The 16,662-nt window shown below is 40.4% G+C and overlaps 1 protein-coding gene across 1 annotated transcript; it reads left to right on the forward strand.

Annotated features, from left to right (window-relative positions):
* The first annotated feature begins 6,920 nt into the window (after positions 1–6,920).
* On the forward strand, positions 6,921–8,459 carry LOC136858082 (26S proteasome non-ATPase regulatory subunit 11). The gene is made up of 2 exons (XM_067137354.2): positions 6,921–6,967; positions 7,044–8,459. The coding sequence occupies exon 2, from the start codon at positions 7,220–7,222 to the stop codon at positions 8,447–8,449; it is 1,230 nt and encodes a 409-aa protein (XP_066993455.2). The 5' UTR covers positions 6,921–6,967; positions 7,044–7,219; the 3' UTR covers positions 8,450–8,459.
* The last annotated feature ends 8,203 nt before the right edge of the window (positions 8,460–16,662 follow it).

The following is a 16,662-nucleotide window of genomic DNA, read 5'->3' on the forward strand; positions in this document are numbered from 1 at the left end:
AATAAAATATATAAAACCCCGACTTTAATCCGAGAAGAGGGATAAAAGAAAGAAAAGTATGAAAATGTTGTCGATAGTGATGCTTTGAGAAATATTTACGTACAATAAATTAAAGTAAAAATGTAACATACCCTTGGCTGTATAGTCGAATATTTTTAAAGTCACTAGCCTGGAAATGATTTGAACAGATCTTATAATTCTTATATAAGCGTAACGTCCCTTCTTTCTTGTACACCCTATCCAAATCACTTCTGTGACATTTCAAAACCCTCAGATCACACCTACAACAACACATTGGTATTGAAGGTTAACTGCTGCACTATAAAATAAAATATGCGTATTATATTTTAAGCCAGTTAAAATATGGTTCGAGCAGGTCAGAAGATTATGAAGTACTATAAAAATCTCTTTGACACTGGAAGAATATGTATGCAAACACAATATTACTTACATTTTCTTGTCACGAGGTAAGCGAAAGAAAGACCACGCATTCTTCTCTACTTCATAGTTACTGCAGCCAAACACAGCACATACCTTTCCCCTCATATTGAGAGGAGATATCAAGGAATGACCCACGCTACTATTTAATTACGTCAACTCACTGAAAACGCATAAATAACACCAAAATCTTCACACATAAATACACGTGCTCTTATGAGAGAATCAGTAGTTCTCAGGTCTACCCGCTAGAGAGAGCTCTAATAGCTGTCCTTCGATATCTCGCTGAGTGTCGCGTATTGTCTCTACTCTATTTGATATCACATACAGTAATTCACTCTTGTATGAGTATCCTTATGACAGTCATGCATGCGCATACCAGACACGCACAAGCACAAGCACAAGCACTTTCGTTATGTTATATGTTAATTTTGTAACTGTAAACCCCAATCCAACCCCCCCATTGGCCGATCCTGGCTACGCTTTTGCGATAATTACAGGCGTGTTTACATTGAACCCGTGCGTCGGCCATTTTATTTTTGTTTTACGGTCTTAAAAATTATTGTATAGTACGCGAACTTTTACTTGAGCCCTAGTACCCATTATGCACTATGGAGTTCAGGGCTGAAGAAAAGGTTCGCGTGCTATAGATGGTCTTGAATGAATCGTTGGAATCGTTTCTTGAATAGGAATCGGACTGCCCAACTCTGGAAATGACATTTTGGGTAGGAGTAGAAGAAATAGAACGCGATAGAAATTCACATCTTCGGCTATTGCCGCCATTATATAGTTCAGTTGAATGCCTATTGCCAATAACCCACACCATTAGCGCTTACACGGCATTTTTGAATTCGTGAGGAGTTGTACCTCGACCTACTTGATGCGTCACTCAATCCAGTTCGTGCTAGCTCCTGCGAGGGTATCAAGACGGCCCTGAGTTGGATCCGTAGATGCAATGCACCGCCGTCTCGATCCTCCTGTAGTGCCTGCTCTATGCGAGCCTTTTTGCGACTACGCTGCGACAAATTTTCTCCGCTAGATGGCAGACATACACGCACAATGTTCTAAACTTATTCTAATGACGACAGCCTACAAAACACTATGCAGTATGGTCATATGTTCACTGAAGCTCGGAAATTCCATCAGTAATACTAAATATTGGCAATATTACCTGTATGAAGTAGCAGTTGGCCTCTTAATGCACAACTTAAAGATTTTCCTGAAGGAAGGCTTGGAGTGGTACCGTACTTTTTGTGTTCTTGCCAACGCAATATCAAATAATAGAGGTCTTACGAACTTGGTTAGGATAATATCACTAACAGTTTGCTGATGCTCTTTGACCTCAAACTGTAACAAAACACATTCTGAAAGTTTTTTTGTTATTTGTTTTACGTCGCACCAACAAAGATAGGTCTTATGGCCAGTAGCGGCTTTTCAAGTGCATCAGGTACAGCCCGGCTGCACTAACATTTCTCAAAACAATTGTCTATCATTTTCTGCAGTCCTATATTTTCTCTTTAAGCATATTCGTTTAAAAAACAGAAGACTGCGCCTTATACCTTGTGATTACTCAACCGGTGTAGCGCCCATAATTAAGCAAGCACTGCAGTTCGTTTCTTTTACGAGTGCGTCTTGCGGTCTGAGTGCAGCCCTCTCAATGCTCACAGCAGTCTGGGCTGACTTGTGACGTGTAACACAACGGTTGCCATGACAACGCTCAAGAGTGCCTCCAGTACGCATACGGCTATATTTTGCTTGGTGCAGCCCATTGAGACACTGGGATATTCGGCTGCTTGGCACGAGCTGGGACGATATTATCCGAACACACCCGAGTATGTAACGCGGCCTCTCTGCTTAGTTTGCTGCCATGTTCGTATCTAAATCTCACGCTGAAACACAATTGAACAAACAAGACACATTTACTATTATATTTTGTCGCGAGAGTTGTGGCTACTGTTACAACACCTGTAACAAGAAGCTTGTTATAAATTTGAACGTGTGGTGCTCGGAGTATTCTTTTATAGTGAAAGTAAATGTCCGTTGTTATGTGAATCGTGACCGTGTGTCGGATTAGTTGTGAGTGAACTGTACATAAAATACGCGCTTTTGAAGAGCATTTAGTAGCACAGCTCAAAGAGTGAGCTCTTGGCGTTTTTATAGATACTGCGTGAAGCGTAGCACAATTATTGTTGTATGGATGTTTGGAGAGGAAGTGCGGTTGAAATTCATTAGGGATATAAATATGAAGCATGCGAAGCCGTACTTATAGTATTCAAATCTTTTCTTATAGTGTGAAAGAATAGTGTTCCTTCAAGGCGTGTTTTTTTTTAACATGAAACCCTCCGTGCATTTAGTTTGTATCTTAAGAGAAACTCCATTTTCGAAATGGAAGGAGGAGGATAAAAAATAAATTTTATCAAGCAATCGTCCCCAACCAGTTTTGACTTATCAGAAAATAACTGGTTCTACCTCCGAACAGATGTACACACGAAATTTCCAGGTATCTTGATGTAGTAGTTATCCGTGGTTATGCGGTATTCATTATTTGCAGAGTCTCTTTTGTTGGCCTTGTCTTATTGTTGGAGTGAAACAGGCAGTCTGGAATCACGCAGGATTTGAAAATATGTCCTGTGCTACAAGGTCTTTCCAAAAACACGAAGGTTCCTCGGAGCATATAAAAAATGCCGTGGGATATAAAGAAAAAAAGAATCAGAATCAAATTGCTGACGCTTTAAAGGGAAATGCTCGTCTATACATCATAACATTTAATGAGAGTGTGAGGCTTAACAGACTTTTCATGCGATTACCAACCGGTGCAGTTTTATTTCTTTCTAAGCAGGATATGGCATTTAGAGGGTATGATGAGAGCGACTCCTCCTTATATAAAGGGAATTTTAAAAAACTGTTGATTGAAACTATTTTCAGCAGCTGATTAGAAATGCAACAGCATTATGCTTCTGTAAAAGTTTATAGCGGAGAATAGAAAACTATACAATGTGAGTTAATAGACTGCATCTATACCTTCTTTAGGGTTGCTGCGAAAGAAGAAATTTTAGATATCTCTTTCTATTCAGTTCAGGTCGACGATACAACTGATATCACAAAGAAATCGCAGTGTTCGGCGATACTTCGGTATGCGTATTACCCACAAATGTGCGCTAGTTGAACGCTTTCGGTTTTTTGACGTTAGTTCGGACTGTACTGCGATTACTTTATTCATCTTGCTGTATGCTGTTTTGAGTGAATTTTCCTACAAAACTAAATTGATTGTCCAGTGTTATGACGGAGCTAGTGTCATGGCGGTCATGTAAATGGTCTTCAAACTAAGGTCAAAGAAGATGCCCCTCGAGCATTATTTGTACATTATTTCGCACACCGATTAAGTCCAGTGGTAAAGCACATTATTACCAACATATTATCAGAGTGCCGTTCTTTTTTTTTTTTTTGCGAGCTGTGGTGGTATTCCTTCATTTTTTCATTTATCAGCCAAAAGAACTTTCGTCGCTGGTTCAGTAATTGCGAAGCAAATACCATCTGGTGTGGATACACGTTGGTCGTCACGTAGGAAACTTTTGAACGTGGTTGACGAGGAGTGGGAGGGATTGAAAGAAAAATATTTGAAAGACTTGTGTACGATCCTCAGTCAGACGAAAAAAACGTTAGTCAATCATAGGGGTTGTTCAATAATTTCAATAGCTTCCAGTTCACATTTTTATCAATAGTATTCCATGACATTTTTGAGCGTGCTAATATATTATTTAACGTGCTCCACAAGAAGTCTCTGAGCGTTTACTTCTGCCTCTCAAAAATAAGCACGACACGGCAACTGATACAGTACTAGGTAAAAGGAATGAAGAAACATTTAAAACCTACTTTCATACGGCTGAGAAGAAAACCAAAATTGAACTAAAATAAAATTCTAGTTCAAAAACAGAAAGTGAGTTTTCTAAAGCATGGGGTGCTTTATTTTCAGATACCGGATTTAGTCTCCGTGGAAACTGATACAAGATTTCAAGATATGCAGAAGCTCCAATTTCTTTTCTTAGGATATAGCTCTAAGTTTGAAGAATTTTCTAAAATTATTCCTTTTGATGCTCTAGAGAACTTAAAAATCTCTTATCCCACGATATTTGACACACCAAACCAAACCAAACCAAACCAAACCAAACCAAACCAAACCAAACCAAACCAAACCAAACCAAACCAAACCCCCATGGCGCAACAGGCCCGAAGGGCCAAGGCCTACCAAGCGACCGCTGTTCAGCCCGAAGACCTTCAGATTATGAGGTGTCGTGTGGTCAGCACGACGGATCCTCTCTGCCGTTATTCTTGGTTTTCTAGCCCGAGATATTTGACGCACACCGATTCTACCTACAAAGATGCCAGTTTGGAGGAAATAATTATGTCGCACAATAAAAAATGAACTCAAGGACTTGTTCAAAGAAGCGTATCAATTATTTTGTTTAATAGGTACCATGCCGTCTGCCAGCTCATCAGTAGAAATAAGTTTTTCGTGTCTTAAGCGGATAAAGCCTACTGAAAGAATTCAACATCCCAGGAGAGGCTAACTGCGCTGGCAAGCATATCCCTGGAGAAGTCACTGCTGAACGACTTGATGCATACAATGCCCTTTTACGATGACATTATTGCCAAGTTCGCTGCTTCAAAGGACCGGAGAATAGATTTAACATACAAGCAATAGATATTACCGAATGTGAGCAATATTTGTTTTTTAGTTAATTTAATTTAATTACATTGTGCTTTTTAAAGTACGTGCATGAAAATTATACAGCGCATATTTGTAGCCCAATATCTTCGCAAAACATCAACCCGATACCTTATTTCCTCCTAGCCAGATTATCCAACACACATATTCAAAATGTACACGTTTACTGCACAGGCGCGAGTTGGGCTGCACCAAACTTACACCCCACGAGCCGCCACTGCTTATGGCGACGATGGGATAGGAATGGGAAGGAAGCGGCAGTGGCCTTAATTAAGGTACAGCCTGGTGTGAAAATGGGAAACCACGGAAAACCATCTTCAGGGCTGCGAACAGTGGGGTTCGAACCCACTATCTCCCGGATGCCAGCTCACAGCTACGCGCTCCTAACCGCACGGCCAACTCGCCCGGTATTCTGAAAGGGGAGACGTCGCAAGTCCTCGTATTACGCGCGTACGTTTGAGGACTTCGACAATAGGGCACAGCAGCTTCAACGAACTCCTGCAGATGCTTCACCAGAGCAACAAAACAAGGTTTTGGGTATCGAACTCCTCCTCTGTCCTGATGCATAATCAGTTCCATTTAGTGGTGTCGAAGCTCTAGGCAGTGAGATGTTACTGACACAAATGTCACACTCCATCCTCTCTTCAACAACACGAACCTAGTACCCGAAAATTAGGATTTGATTTCCCGTTTCTAGTTTGATTGGAATGATATCGTCTGGATATCTGATGTTGTCCAAAATCTAAACATGAACACGTTTGTTTTGTGATTGTCCGTCACAATTCTTATCATAAGGAATCCGCTATCCTCCACGGCTTTAATCACCTTCTGGAAGAAAAAAAAAATCCGCAGCCTGTTTCCAGTCATTCGACCGGGTCAGGAACGTAACGAATGAAGCCACCATCTAGCAGCGAGGATAGGAATTGTGCCGGCCGCCGAAGGCTGTCGCACTCCACCGGGGCAGTGATTAATGAATGACAGATGAAATGAAATGATATTCGAGAGTGTTGCTGGAATGAAATATGACAGGGAAAATCGGAGTATCCGAAGAAAAACCTGTCCCGCCTCCGCTTTGTCCAGCACAAATATCACATGGAGTGACCGGGATTTGAACCACAGAACCCAGCGGTGAGAGGCCGGCGCGCTTCCGCCTGAACCGTGGAGGCTCCATCACCTTCTGAAATAAGGTTAAGGCACAGATGCGAGAGTAATCTGAGGACATCCAATTCCTTCCTTTATTAGGTCCTTGCGTAGATAAAGCCGACAGCCGCTTTGCTAGACGGTATTTCATGGAGTCGTATCTTTTCTGGCTGCGAACCACCTTGCCGAGATTGGAAAAATGGTACACAACGGTTGAATATTTCGGGGAAGGAAAGAATCTGAAGTTTGAGTTCTACGAAAAATATACCTTGCACGAACGGAAAGAAACAGGTACTAACACCTTAAAATCACTTTCTAAATATCTATAAGCATAACATGATTAACTCATTTCACAGTTCTATACAAAATATCTCTTGTACGAACGGAAGTGACCAGACACGTTTACTCATTTTACGAAAAACTCAGTTTTTCACACACATTTGTGCTCCAATAACACAGTGCTACACCCACACTGACAGCGAAGATTGTGCGTCTACTGCTGCACTCTTATGGCGACTTGGAGAAATATTGGTAGTCGCGCCTTCCTGTGTTAAACTAGTGGCATAGAGCAGGCAGTATTTGAGCAGTATAAGAAGATCGAGACGGCGGTGATGCAATGATACCTTCTACCTTGCGTTCGTGCTTGGTCGTGGTGCTTGGAATGTGTCTGGGTGAAATAACGAGCCCAAATTAACTTCACGAACAGAACAGAACAGAACAGAACAGTGGTGCTTGGAAGATAAAAGTCATACTGTATCTTAGGTTATGTGCTGTAATCAAGAGTGTAGTGTACTGTCTGTGACATGAGCATTGAGTTTTATTAATTTCAGCTGAGGTAAAATTCAGGCGCACTTCAGACTGTGTGTGTTTGTGGTGTTAAATTTGCTTTGAGTAAGTTTTCATCGAGTCGCTGTTATGGCCGGTGCTTTGTTGGTTGACAGTCCTAATTACTCAGCAGTTTCAGATAATTATTTATCCAATGGAACATTGGGAGATAAAGATGACATTAGGGATAGAGAGCTGTTGATTCTTCGCTTGGGTGAACAGTATAAGAGAGAAGGGAAAACTAAAGAGCTGTCTCAATTAATCAAAGATAGCAAACCATTCCTCAGTCTAATAAGTAAGGCAAAAGCAGCAAAGTTGGTGAGAACTTTACTTGGCTTATATTTGACTTCGAGTGCTAATCCTGAAGCAAAAGTGCTATTGTGTAATGAATGTATTGACTGGGCCAAGTCAGAAAAAATAATTTTCCTTCAGCACTTTCTTGAGACACAACTCATTGTTCTGTACAATGAAGCAGGCATGTTTTCAAATGCACTTGCTCTTAGTACTACTCTCCTTCAGCATCTCAAAAAGTTGGAGGATAAACATCTTGTTGTAGAGGTTCAGCTTTCTGAAAGTAAGACGTTTTATGCATTAAGTAATCTTCCCAGGGCACTAGCATCTTTGACATCTGCAAGAGCTGCAGCAAATGGAATCTATTGCCCCCCGGAACTTCAAGCAGCTTTAGATATGCAGTCTGGAATAATTCATGCTGCTCATGATCAAGATTTTAAAACAGCTTTTTCATACTTTTGTGAAGCACTTGAAGTTTATAACAGTATTGAGAATCCTAAGGCACTCATTGCTTTGAAGTATATGTTACTATCTAAAATAATGCTTAATGACCCTGGTGATATACATCATTTACTGAACACAAAACTGACTCTCAAATATACAGGGCGTGATATTGAAGCCATGAAGTCTGTTGCTGAGGCTACCCGGAAGAGATCATTGGCGGCTTTTCAACTGTCACTGGAGACGTACAAGGATGAACTGGAGAATGATGAAGTAATTCGTACACATCTAAAAACTTTGTATGAGGACATGCTAACGCATAATTTGTGTCGAATTATAGAACCATATTCAAGAGTTCAGGTAAGTTACATCTCGGAAGCCATCAATTTATCAGCTCATGAAGTGGAAAAGAAGTTATCCCAGATGATCTTGGATAAACGTTTTAATGGAATTCTGGACCAGGGTAGTGGTGTCCTTATCTCTTTCCCTGAAAAGCCTGTGGATAGGAATTATGATGCAACATTGCCAATTGTTCAGAGCATGTTAAAAGTAGTTGAAACGCTGTATCAGAAGGCATTAAAAATTTAACTCTCTTTAATATATGGTGGTTTACTCACATCATGCTGTAGTGTAATGTGACGACTTAAATATATCATGTTCAAACTGTATTTAAAATTATCTTATTTCAGTAGGTGGTACAATCAGCAAGACTATTAAATTTGTTGACTTTATTTGTGAATTTAATAAGCTTAGTGTAGAAAAGTAATAGGGTTATGTCACTGCATGGTAATTAGGAGGTGCAGTTCCTTGCAAGAATTGTAGTTACGGTAATACATGTAATGTAAACGGTATTATTCTTAAATGAAAGTTAATTTGATCTGCTTATAGACTTATATTAAATGTTTTAATATGATGATAATAGTGCCGATTGTTATTGTATGAAGCAAAGCAACAAAATAAGGTTAACAGATGGAGAGAAACAAGTTGTTCTGACTCATGAAGGATCCACATAAGATGAGAAGATTAAAGGCCGATATCTTATTGGTCAGAAGAAATAACGGTAGTGTTGGGAGTGGTGATTATTTTTTAACCCTAATTGCTTGCATTGGTTCATGGATACCCGAGTGAATTCCCTTTCTTCAGTTTAGTTTGCCAGATTTAGCTAGCTAGTTTATTCTGCTATTGTTACGAGACTTCACCCAATGTGTGTGTGTCTGTGTTTGTGTGTGTTCTTCTAAAACATATACGTATAATTGCCAAGACCAGGCGAGTTGGCCGTGCGATCAGAGTCGCGCAACTGTGAGCTTGCATCCGGGAGGTAGTGGGTTCGAGCCCACTGTTGGCAGCCTGAAGATAGTTTTCCGTGGTTTCCCATTTTCACACTAGGCAAATGCTGGGGCTGTACCTTAATTAAGGCCATGACCGCTTCCTTCCTACTCCTAGGCCTTTCCTATCCCTTCATCGCCAAAAGACCTATCTGTGTCGGTGCGATGTAAAGAAAAAAAAAGAACTGCCAGATGATTTTGAGCGTCTAAAAAAGCTTCTTATTTTAAATGTAGGCCTAAGTACTGTGTTACTGAATTTTTCTGCTCTTATTCATGTTTTCCTGCCGGCCCCGTGGCGTAGGGGTAGCGTGCCTGCCTCTTACCCAGAGGCCCTGGGTTCGATTCCCGGCCAGGTCAGGGATTTTTACCTGGACCTGAGGGCTGCCTCGAGGTCCACTCAGCCTACGTGATTAGAATTGAGGAGTTATCTGACGGTGAGATAGCGACCCCGGTCTAGAAAACCAAGAATAACGGCCGAGAGGATTCGTTGTGCTGACCACACGACACCTCGTAATCTGCAGGCCTTCGGGCTGAGCAGCAGTCGCTTGGTAGGCCAAGGCCTTTCAAGGGCTTAGTGCCATGGGGTTTATTCATGTTTTCCCAGTTATTTCTTTTTTGAAGGATACTACCCATTTTCTTCATACAGAATGACGAAGTGTTTGGTAATCGACAAAGAAATTTGTAGCAGAGTTGAAGTTGCTTTGTGATTATGATGACAGCAATGAATCTGATCTGGAACTTTTTGAATTTGAAGGAAAGAGGAGATATTGCTAAAGAAACATACTGTACATTCATACGTCTTCATTATAGACTATGCCTATTGGCGTTCATTCTGCAAGCTGCTGTGATTTTACTAAATGCCTCCACAATTCTCTTATTTATTAGCTCTGTGGCTTCATATAGTTCTACACCTCTTATCTTTAAAACATTAGAAACTGAGTCTAACTATCGTCATCTTGATCCTCTTACCCTCCATGGTAGAGTCCATTACTCTCCCAGGTAACCGTTTCTCTCTCCTCTGTGAACTATGTGACCTTGCCACGGTGGGAAGGGTTGCGTGTCCCAATGGAGCAGGTAACTGCAGGTGCAGCCATATTGGATGGGTATCTGTTGAGAGACCAGAATAGTGAATGGTTCAACGAAAGGGGGTAGCAGCTTTTCAGAAGGGCGGCAGTCTAAATGATTGACTGATATGGCCTTGTAATAATACTCAACATGGCTTAGCTGTGTTGATACCGCTATATGGCTGAAAGCAGCGAGAAACTACAGCCATAACTAACTCCCGAGTATATGCAGCTCTTTATGTATGAATGATGTACTGATGATGGCTTCCTCCTGGGTAAAATATTCCGGAGGCAAAATAGTCCCCCATTCGGATCTCTGGGTGGGGACTACACAACAGGGGGCGATCATGAGGAAGATGGATACTGACATTCTGCGAGTTGGAACATAGAATGTTAGATGTTTGAATCGTGGTAGGTTAGAGAATCTGAAAAGGGAGATGTAGGCTGCAGTAGTTACATAGAAATGTAAAAGTTAGCACAGGAGAGGGTGGCATGGAGGGATGCATGGTCTATGGACTGATGAATCAAACAATAACCTATCCGCATTCATTCACCTCACATATTCCCACCATCAAAATTGGTTAATGTGTACAGCTTCATCAATTGAGTTCATTCTTAACTTGGCCTTTATCTACTCATTCTGAGTACCCTCCTGCCATTGTTCTCTCTTATTTATACCAGTGATCATTCCTGTTACATTCATGCCTGTTACTTCCAACTCATGAATAAGATGTTCTGAGTCCAATCAGCTTTGACTCTTCTAAAGCAAAGTTTGTCTGAAAACAGACCAGTCTGGTTTCATCCAGAAGCTGACTTCATTTGTACAGAATAAGTTACTGTTGATCACAACTGTGAGCTCACTGCATTAGATTTGCTGCACCTCGATTCACTCTTGCTGACTATACTACCATCCTGGCAAATACACGTCCTAAATACGCAAAATGATCTAACTCGCGTTCTAAGATATATTAGACTGCTGGCTTACAGCACAATCTGCCATTAAGACAAAATTGTCGGCATAGGCCATACCGCTGATTACATTTCCATGTAACTGAATCCTTCCTTTCCTCTTTATACCTTTCAGTAGATGGTCCATGTAAACTATGAACAACAAAGGTGAAAGATTACAGCCTTGTCTACAGGGCGAGTTGGCCGTGCGGTTAGAGGCACGCGGCTGTGAGCTTGCATCTGGGAGATAGTGGGTTCGAATCCCACTGTCGGCAGCCCTGAAGATGGTTTTCCGTGGTTTCTTCCCATTTTCACACCAGGCAAATTAAGGCTGTACCTTAATTAAGGCCACGGCCGCTTCCTTGCAACTCCTAGGCCTTTCCTATCCCATCATCGCCATAAGACCTTTCTCTGTCGGTGCGACGTAAAGCCACTAGCAAAAAAGAAAAAAAACCCAGCCTTGTCTACCCCTGTAAGTACCTTGAACCAAGAACTCATTCCACCCTCAATTCTCACCACAGCCGAATTGTCAATATAAATACATGGATTGCTTTTAATAATCTGCTCTTAATCGCATAGTCCTCCAGTCTGTCTTAACATCTTTACCCTTGGTACTCTGTCATGTGCCTTCTCTAGATCTACGAAACAAACATAACTGTCTGTTCCTTCAGTTACCTGGTGCTTACTGAAAATCTGATCCTGACCATCTCTCTGGTCTGAAACCACACTGGTTTTCGTCCAGTTCAACCACTGATTGCATCCTCCCTTCCAAAATGCTAGTGAACACCTTGCCTGGTTTACTGATCAATGAAATACCTCAATAGTTGTTGCAATCCTTCCTGTTTCCTTGCTCATAGGTTGGTGCAGTTACTGCTTTTGTCCAATCAGAAGGTACCTTACTAACATTCCATGCTAATCTTATTACTCAGTGAAGCCATTTCATCCCTACCTTCCTAATAAATTTCACCGTTTCTGGTCTAATTTCATCCATAACTGCTGCTTTAAGACAATGGAATTTATTTACCTTTCTTTCCACTTCCTCAAGCATAGTTTCATCATCATCATCATCATTGTCCTCTTCCCCATGAGCTTGGTTGTTTGCAGTGTCACCATGATGATTTCCTTTTACATTAAAAAGATTTTCAAAATATTCCTTCCACTTGTCCAGTGATTGCATGGTAACTAATATGAGTTCACCTGATTTACCCAAAACACTATTCATTGCCTTTTCGCCTCCCTAAGATTCTTTAACTCTCTGGCGAGCACGCTGTTGTAAAAAATACAACAGGCACTTTAAATTCCGTTTAACATTTCAACAACAATAGGTGTGAAGTCAGTGACCCCTGTCTATTCCTTTATTACCCATTCCTAAATTTGTTGGATAACATAGATGAAACTCTACGACACCCTAAACAGAAATTCCATGTGTCTTTGTTGTTTATAACAAAGCTTTTGACTTGATTAATAGGGAAATTCTAATACACAAACTAGAGCTGTTGGTAGGAAGAAATAACAAAATTGGTGACTTATAAATAATATTCTGACATCAAACTGAATTATGATAAATGATGGAACAACTAGATCAAAAAGCATCACTCAGACAAATGGAGTCTTACAAGGAGACCCATTAAGCCCACTACTCTTTAATGTAATCACTTCAGATATTGTCACTAAAATAATACCTAGGAACTCCCCAGTAGTACTATACATGTATGCTGATGACATGGTCTTAGGATCCAGTAATAAAGAAGAATTACAGATAGTAATAGACAACCTGGAGGAATGGGCAAAGGAAAATGATTTTACTATTAACATTAACAAGACGGTACAGATGGTCTTTAGAAAGGGTGGAAGATTAGCCAAATCAGATAACATACTTCTTAGAAATGAGAAACTGGAAATTGTAAATCATTTTAAATATTTAGGAAAACATCTACAAACAACCAGAACGTCATTTAGAATACATATAAAGGAAAGAGCAATAGTAGCTATTCGTAGTATTCAAGACATCACCAATCCAGTTACTGGACATTAAAACAGCGTTATTCTTATTTCATGCAAAGATAGCACCGATCGTAACATACGGCATACATTTAATTTGGACACACCTTACATCTAGAGACCTCGAAACATTAGATCGTGTAAAAGCAAGTTTCTTGAAAAGGACACTAGCCGTCTCAAAATTTACTCCTACAAGATTAGTTTATGAACTTACAAAGGAAACTTTCTTCATCGAGGATCTTAAATTAAGATTGCATCTACCAACAACCAAAGCTTCAGAAAAACACCTAAATGATAGGAAGGAGGAAAGGGCAAATATCTAGGAGGAATTTTATTGCACCGATGCAATGATAAGTAAGGAATGGACTCAAACCAACTACGCTCTTAGGCACACAGTGACTCGGTTTGCTGTGCATGGATTTCATCATCGTATATGTAAAATGAAGTTCTTTCATTCGCCGGATGAACACTGCTTTTGTGAACTTTGTGGTAAACAATGCGGGAGATATCACCTACAGGACTGCTTGAAACTAACAAAATCTATAGTGAGATATAGTGAAGAAAATTAATTTGTATATATATTTATTGGCCATTGGCTGCAATAAATCTATTATTATATTGTAGAATGTGATTAGTTTGTAGCTAACAGATTTTCTTTAGTTGTGCCAGCAATTTGAAGCAGAAAAGATGACGCTGTTGTAATTTGGTAACGATGGGATAGGAAAAGGCCTAGGAGTGGAAAGGAAGCAGCTGTGGCCTTAAATTAAAGTATAGCCCCAGCATTTGCTGATGGGAAACCACGGAAAACCATCTTCAGGGCTGCCAACAGTGGGGTTCGAACCCCCTATCTCCTGGATGCAAACTCACAGCTGCATGCCCCTAACCACACGGCCAACTCGCCCGGTACAAAATATTATCTTGTGTGGACAGGGTACAGAGTGATAAAGTTATGTTATGATTTTCATGTTCTGTTATTTAATATTAAGTTATGTAAAATCTTGACAAGACTGAAGGTGATGATATCATTAGACTACCACTATTGAATTTATTATATATAGAGTTAACAATTATTGCAGTAAAATATATTAACAAAATTAAAAGATTTGTCCTTTTGGTGTATTATTTTCATGTAATACGTAATGAATATTAACATTTCTTATATCGACATGTTGTAAAAAGTACAACGCATGCTCACTGGCATCACATAACCTAGCACGCCTGCCAGGGGGTTAATACTGTCCAGAAAGGTTTCATTGCCGCTTGACCTAGCCTTTCCACGTTATTACCAAAATCTATCCATGACTTCCTTCTTGAATTCAACAATTGTTTCTTTCGTTTTGTTTCATCTACATACTATTCCCTGTCTGCATCAGTCCTTGTTTGGAGCCATTTCTGATATGCAATCCTTGTACGTTTACAAGCTACCCTCAATTCATCATAACACCAAGATGTTCGTTTTTTCTCCGATCTTTATACACAATTTTTCCTAGGCATTCCCTTGCTGTTTCTATAGTATTATCCATATATGCCACCCATTCTTTTTCTGTATCCTGTACCTGCTTACTGTCTGTTGTCGTATCCATATAAATTTATCCCTTCTTATAATGCCATCGCTTGTTCGGAGTGTAGTTGGCCCAATAAAGAGGGTGGCGTTAAATCAAGGCCACGTTTTAAAACATTAATTTGAATGACTTATGCTACATAGTGATATACTGTACAGGGATTTTCTGGAATAGTATTAAAAACAACATTTAATGTAAGTAATTTGTATTCGAACAATATCATGACAGATGTTACATGCAAATTTGATACAGTTATCATAAGCAAACTGAAGTACATTTATTCAGATCTGAAAAATTATTTGAATGGAGGATACAGATACACAGATGGGACTGAAGTTCATAACAGATCAAGGTGAGCTACTGCCAAGCTCTTTACCCTCAAATTGCTTTGTACAGGATTCCAAAGCTGTTCTGAGAAACAGTCCACAGTGTTAAGCAGTAAGGAAATTCTCATTGTATGCCATTATCATTCATCCAGAGTAGGAACAGTGAATCCCTTGGGCTATGACAATTGCAATATCGATCTACTAATGATCATCAGTAGCATCCATCCCACATCACATTCCCAAAGAATTGAGTAAAAGCCATGTTCCCATTTGAAGATAAATTATCCGGGATCCTGCCAATGATTTTAAATCAACAGTTGGTGATATATCGAATACACTTTTAACACTGTACAACACTTCAGTACCAGTGCTACCAGTGGCAGCAGGCGAGGGTGGCATCATATAGAGGTAGGTACTCGTACCATGCTACTTTCATTACAAATATCTGTTGGACTGAGTGAGTTGGGCATTGTGGTTAGGATCACACAGCTGTGAGCTTGTATTTAGGAGATAGTGGTTTCGAACCCCACTGTTGACAGCCCTGTAGATGGTTTTCTGTGGTTTCCCATTTTCACGCCATGAACCTACTACGCTGGCGTAGCAGGGGGAGGTGATGCTCCCACATGGCGCATCCCAGATGGGGGATAGGGGGGTCCTAACCGGCTTGCCGGCAGACTTAAGCAAAATAAAATAGCTCTCGCAGACCAAACATACAACCCCCTGTGGGTGGGGGACGCAAACGAAGAATACACCCACAGTATCCCCTGCCTGTCATAAGAGGCAACCAAGGGATGATCAAATTAGGACCATGAGTCTACTTGTAATTAATACAATCACGTGGGGAACACCATGGGCTGCCTTTACTTGCGAGTAGTACCATTATGTTAGGAACACGATAGGTTTATGATTAGTAGTAACAGTGCGTGAATCAGGATGGATTTTACAGTACCCGTGATTAGTACCACTACATGCGGAACACTGAGCTTACGTTGCCTGCGATTAGTACCATTATGTGAGAAACACCACGGGTCTGGCGTTGCCTGTGATTAGTACCACTATATGAGTGACACTGTGGGTCTGTGTTTTCTACGATTAGTACCCACTATGTGAGGAACACCACGGGAAAGTGAGAGTCCCTGTGATTAGTACACCTGTGTAAGGAACACTATAGGTTTGTGTTGCCTGAAAGTAGTGCCACACTGTGAGAAACACCATAGGTCTGTGTTACCTGTGAGTAGAACCATAATTGTGGAATACCGCGAGTCTATGCTACTTTTGATTAGTACTGCAACATGACAAATACCATGGTTCTACTTTACTAGTGATAAGTGCCATTATAAGAGGCCCTTTGGACCCCTTTAGATAATAAGCATCATTGATTCAGGGTTGTGCTTTAGAAGCAGTCCCTTGGTCAGTAATAGGCCCTACTATTGTTTTACGCTAGATTCTGGGCATATTGCGGTTCGGATTCACTGGTTGTTTTAAATTCATATTCATCCATTCATTCTTCATCATCACATTTTGAATTCTAGTCAGTGGATGATTTTGGACGTATAAATTGTCATTACATTTTGT

This window comes from Anabrus simplex, chromosome 1 (genome assembly GCF_040414725.1).
Source record: "Anabrus simplex isolate iqAnaSimp1 chromosome 1, ASM4041472v1, whole genome shotgun sequence".
Classification (NCBI taxonomy): Eukaryota; Metazoa; Arthropoda; class Insecta; order Orthoptera; family Tettigoniidae; genus Anabrus; species Anabrus simplex.

Coding starts and splice junctions, on each gene's coding strand:
- LOC136858082 (XM_067137354.2), top strand. CDS start 7,220: ATGGCCGGTGCTTTGTTGGTTGACAGTCCTAATTACTCAGCAGTTTCA.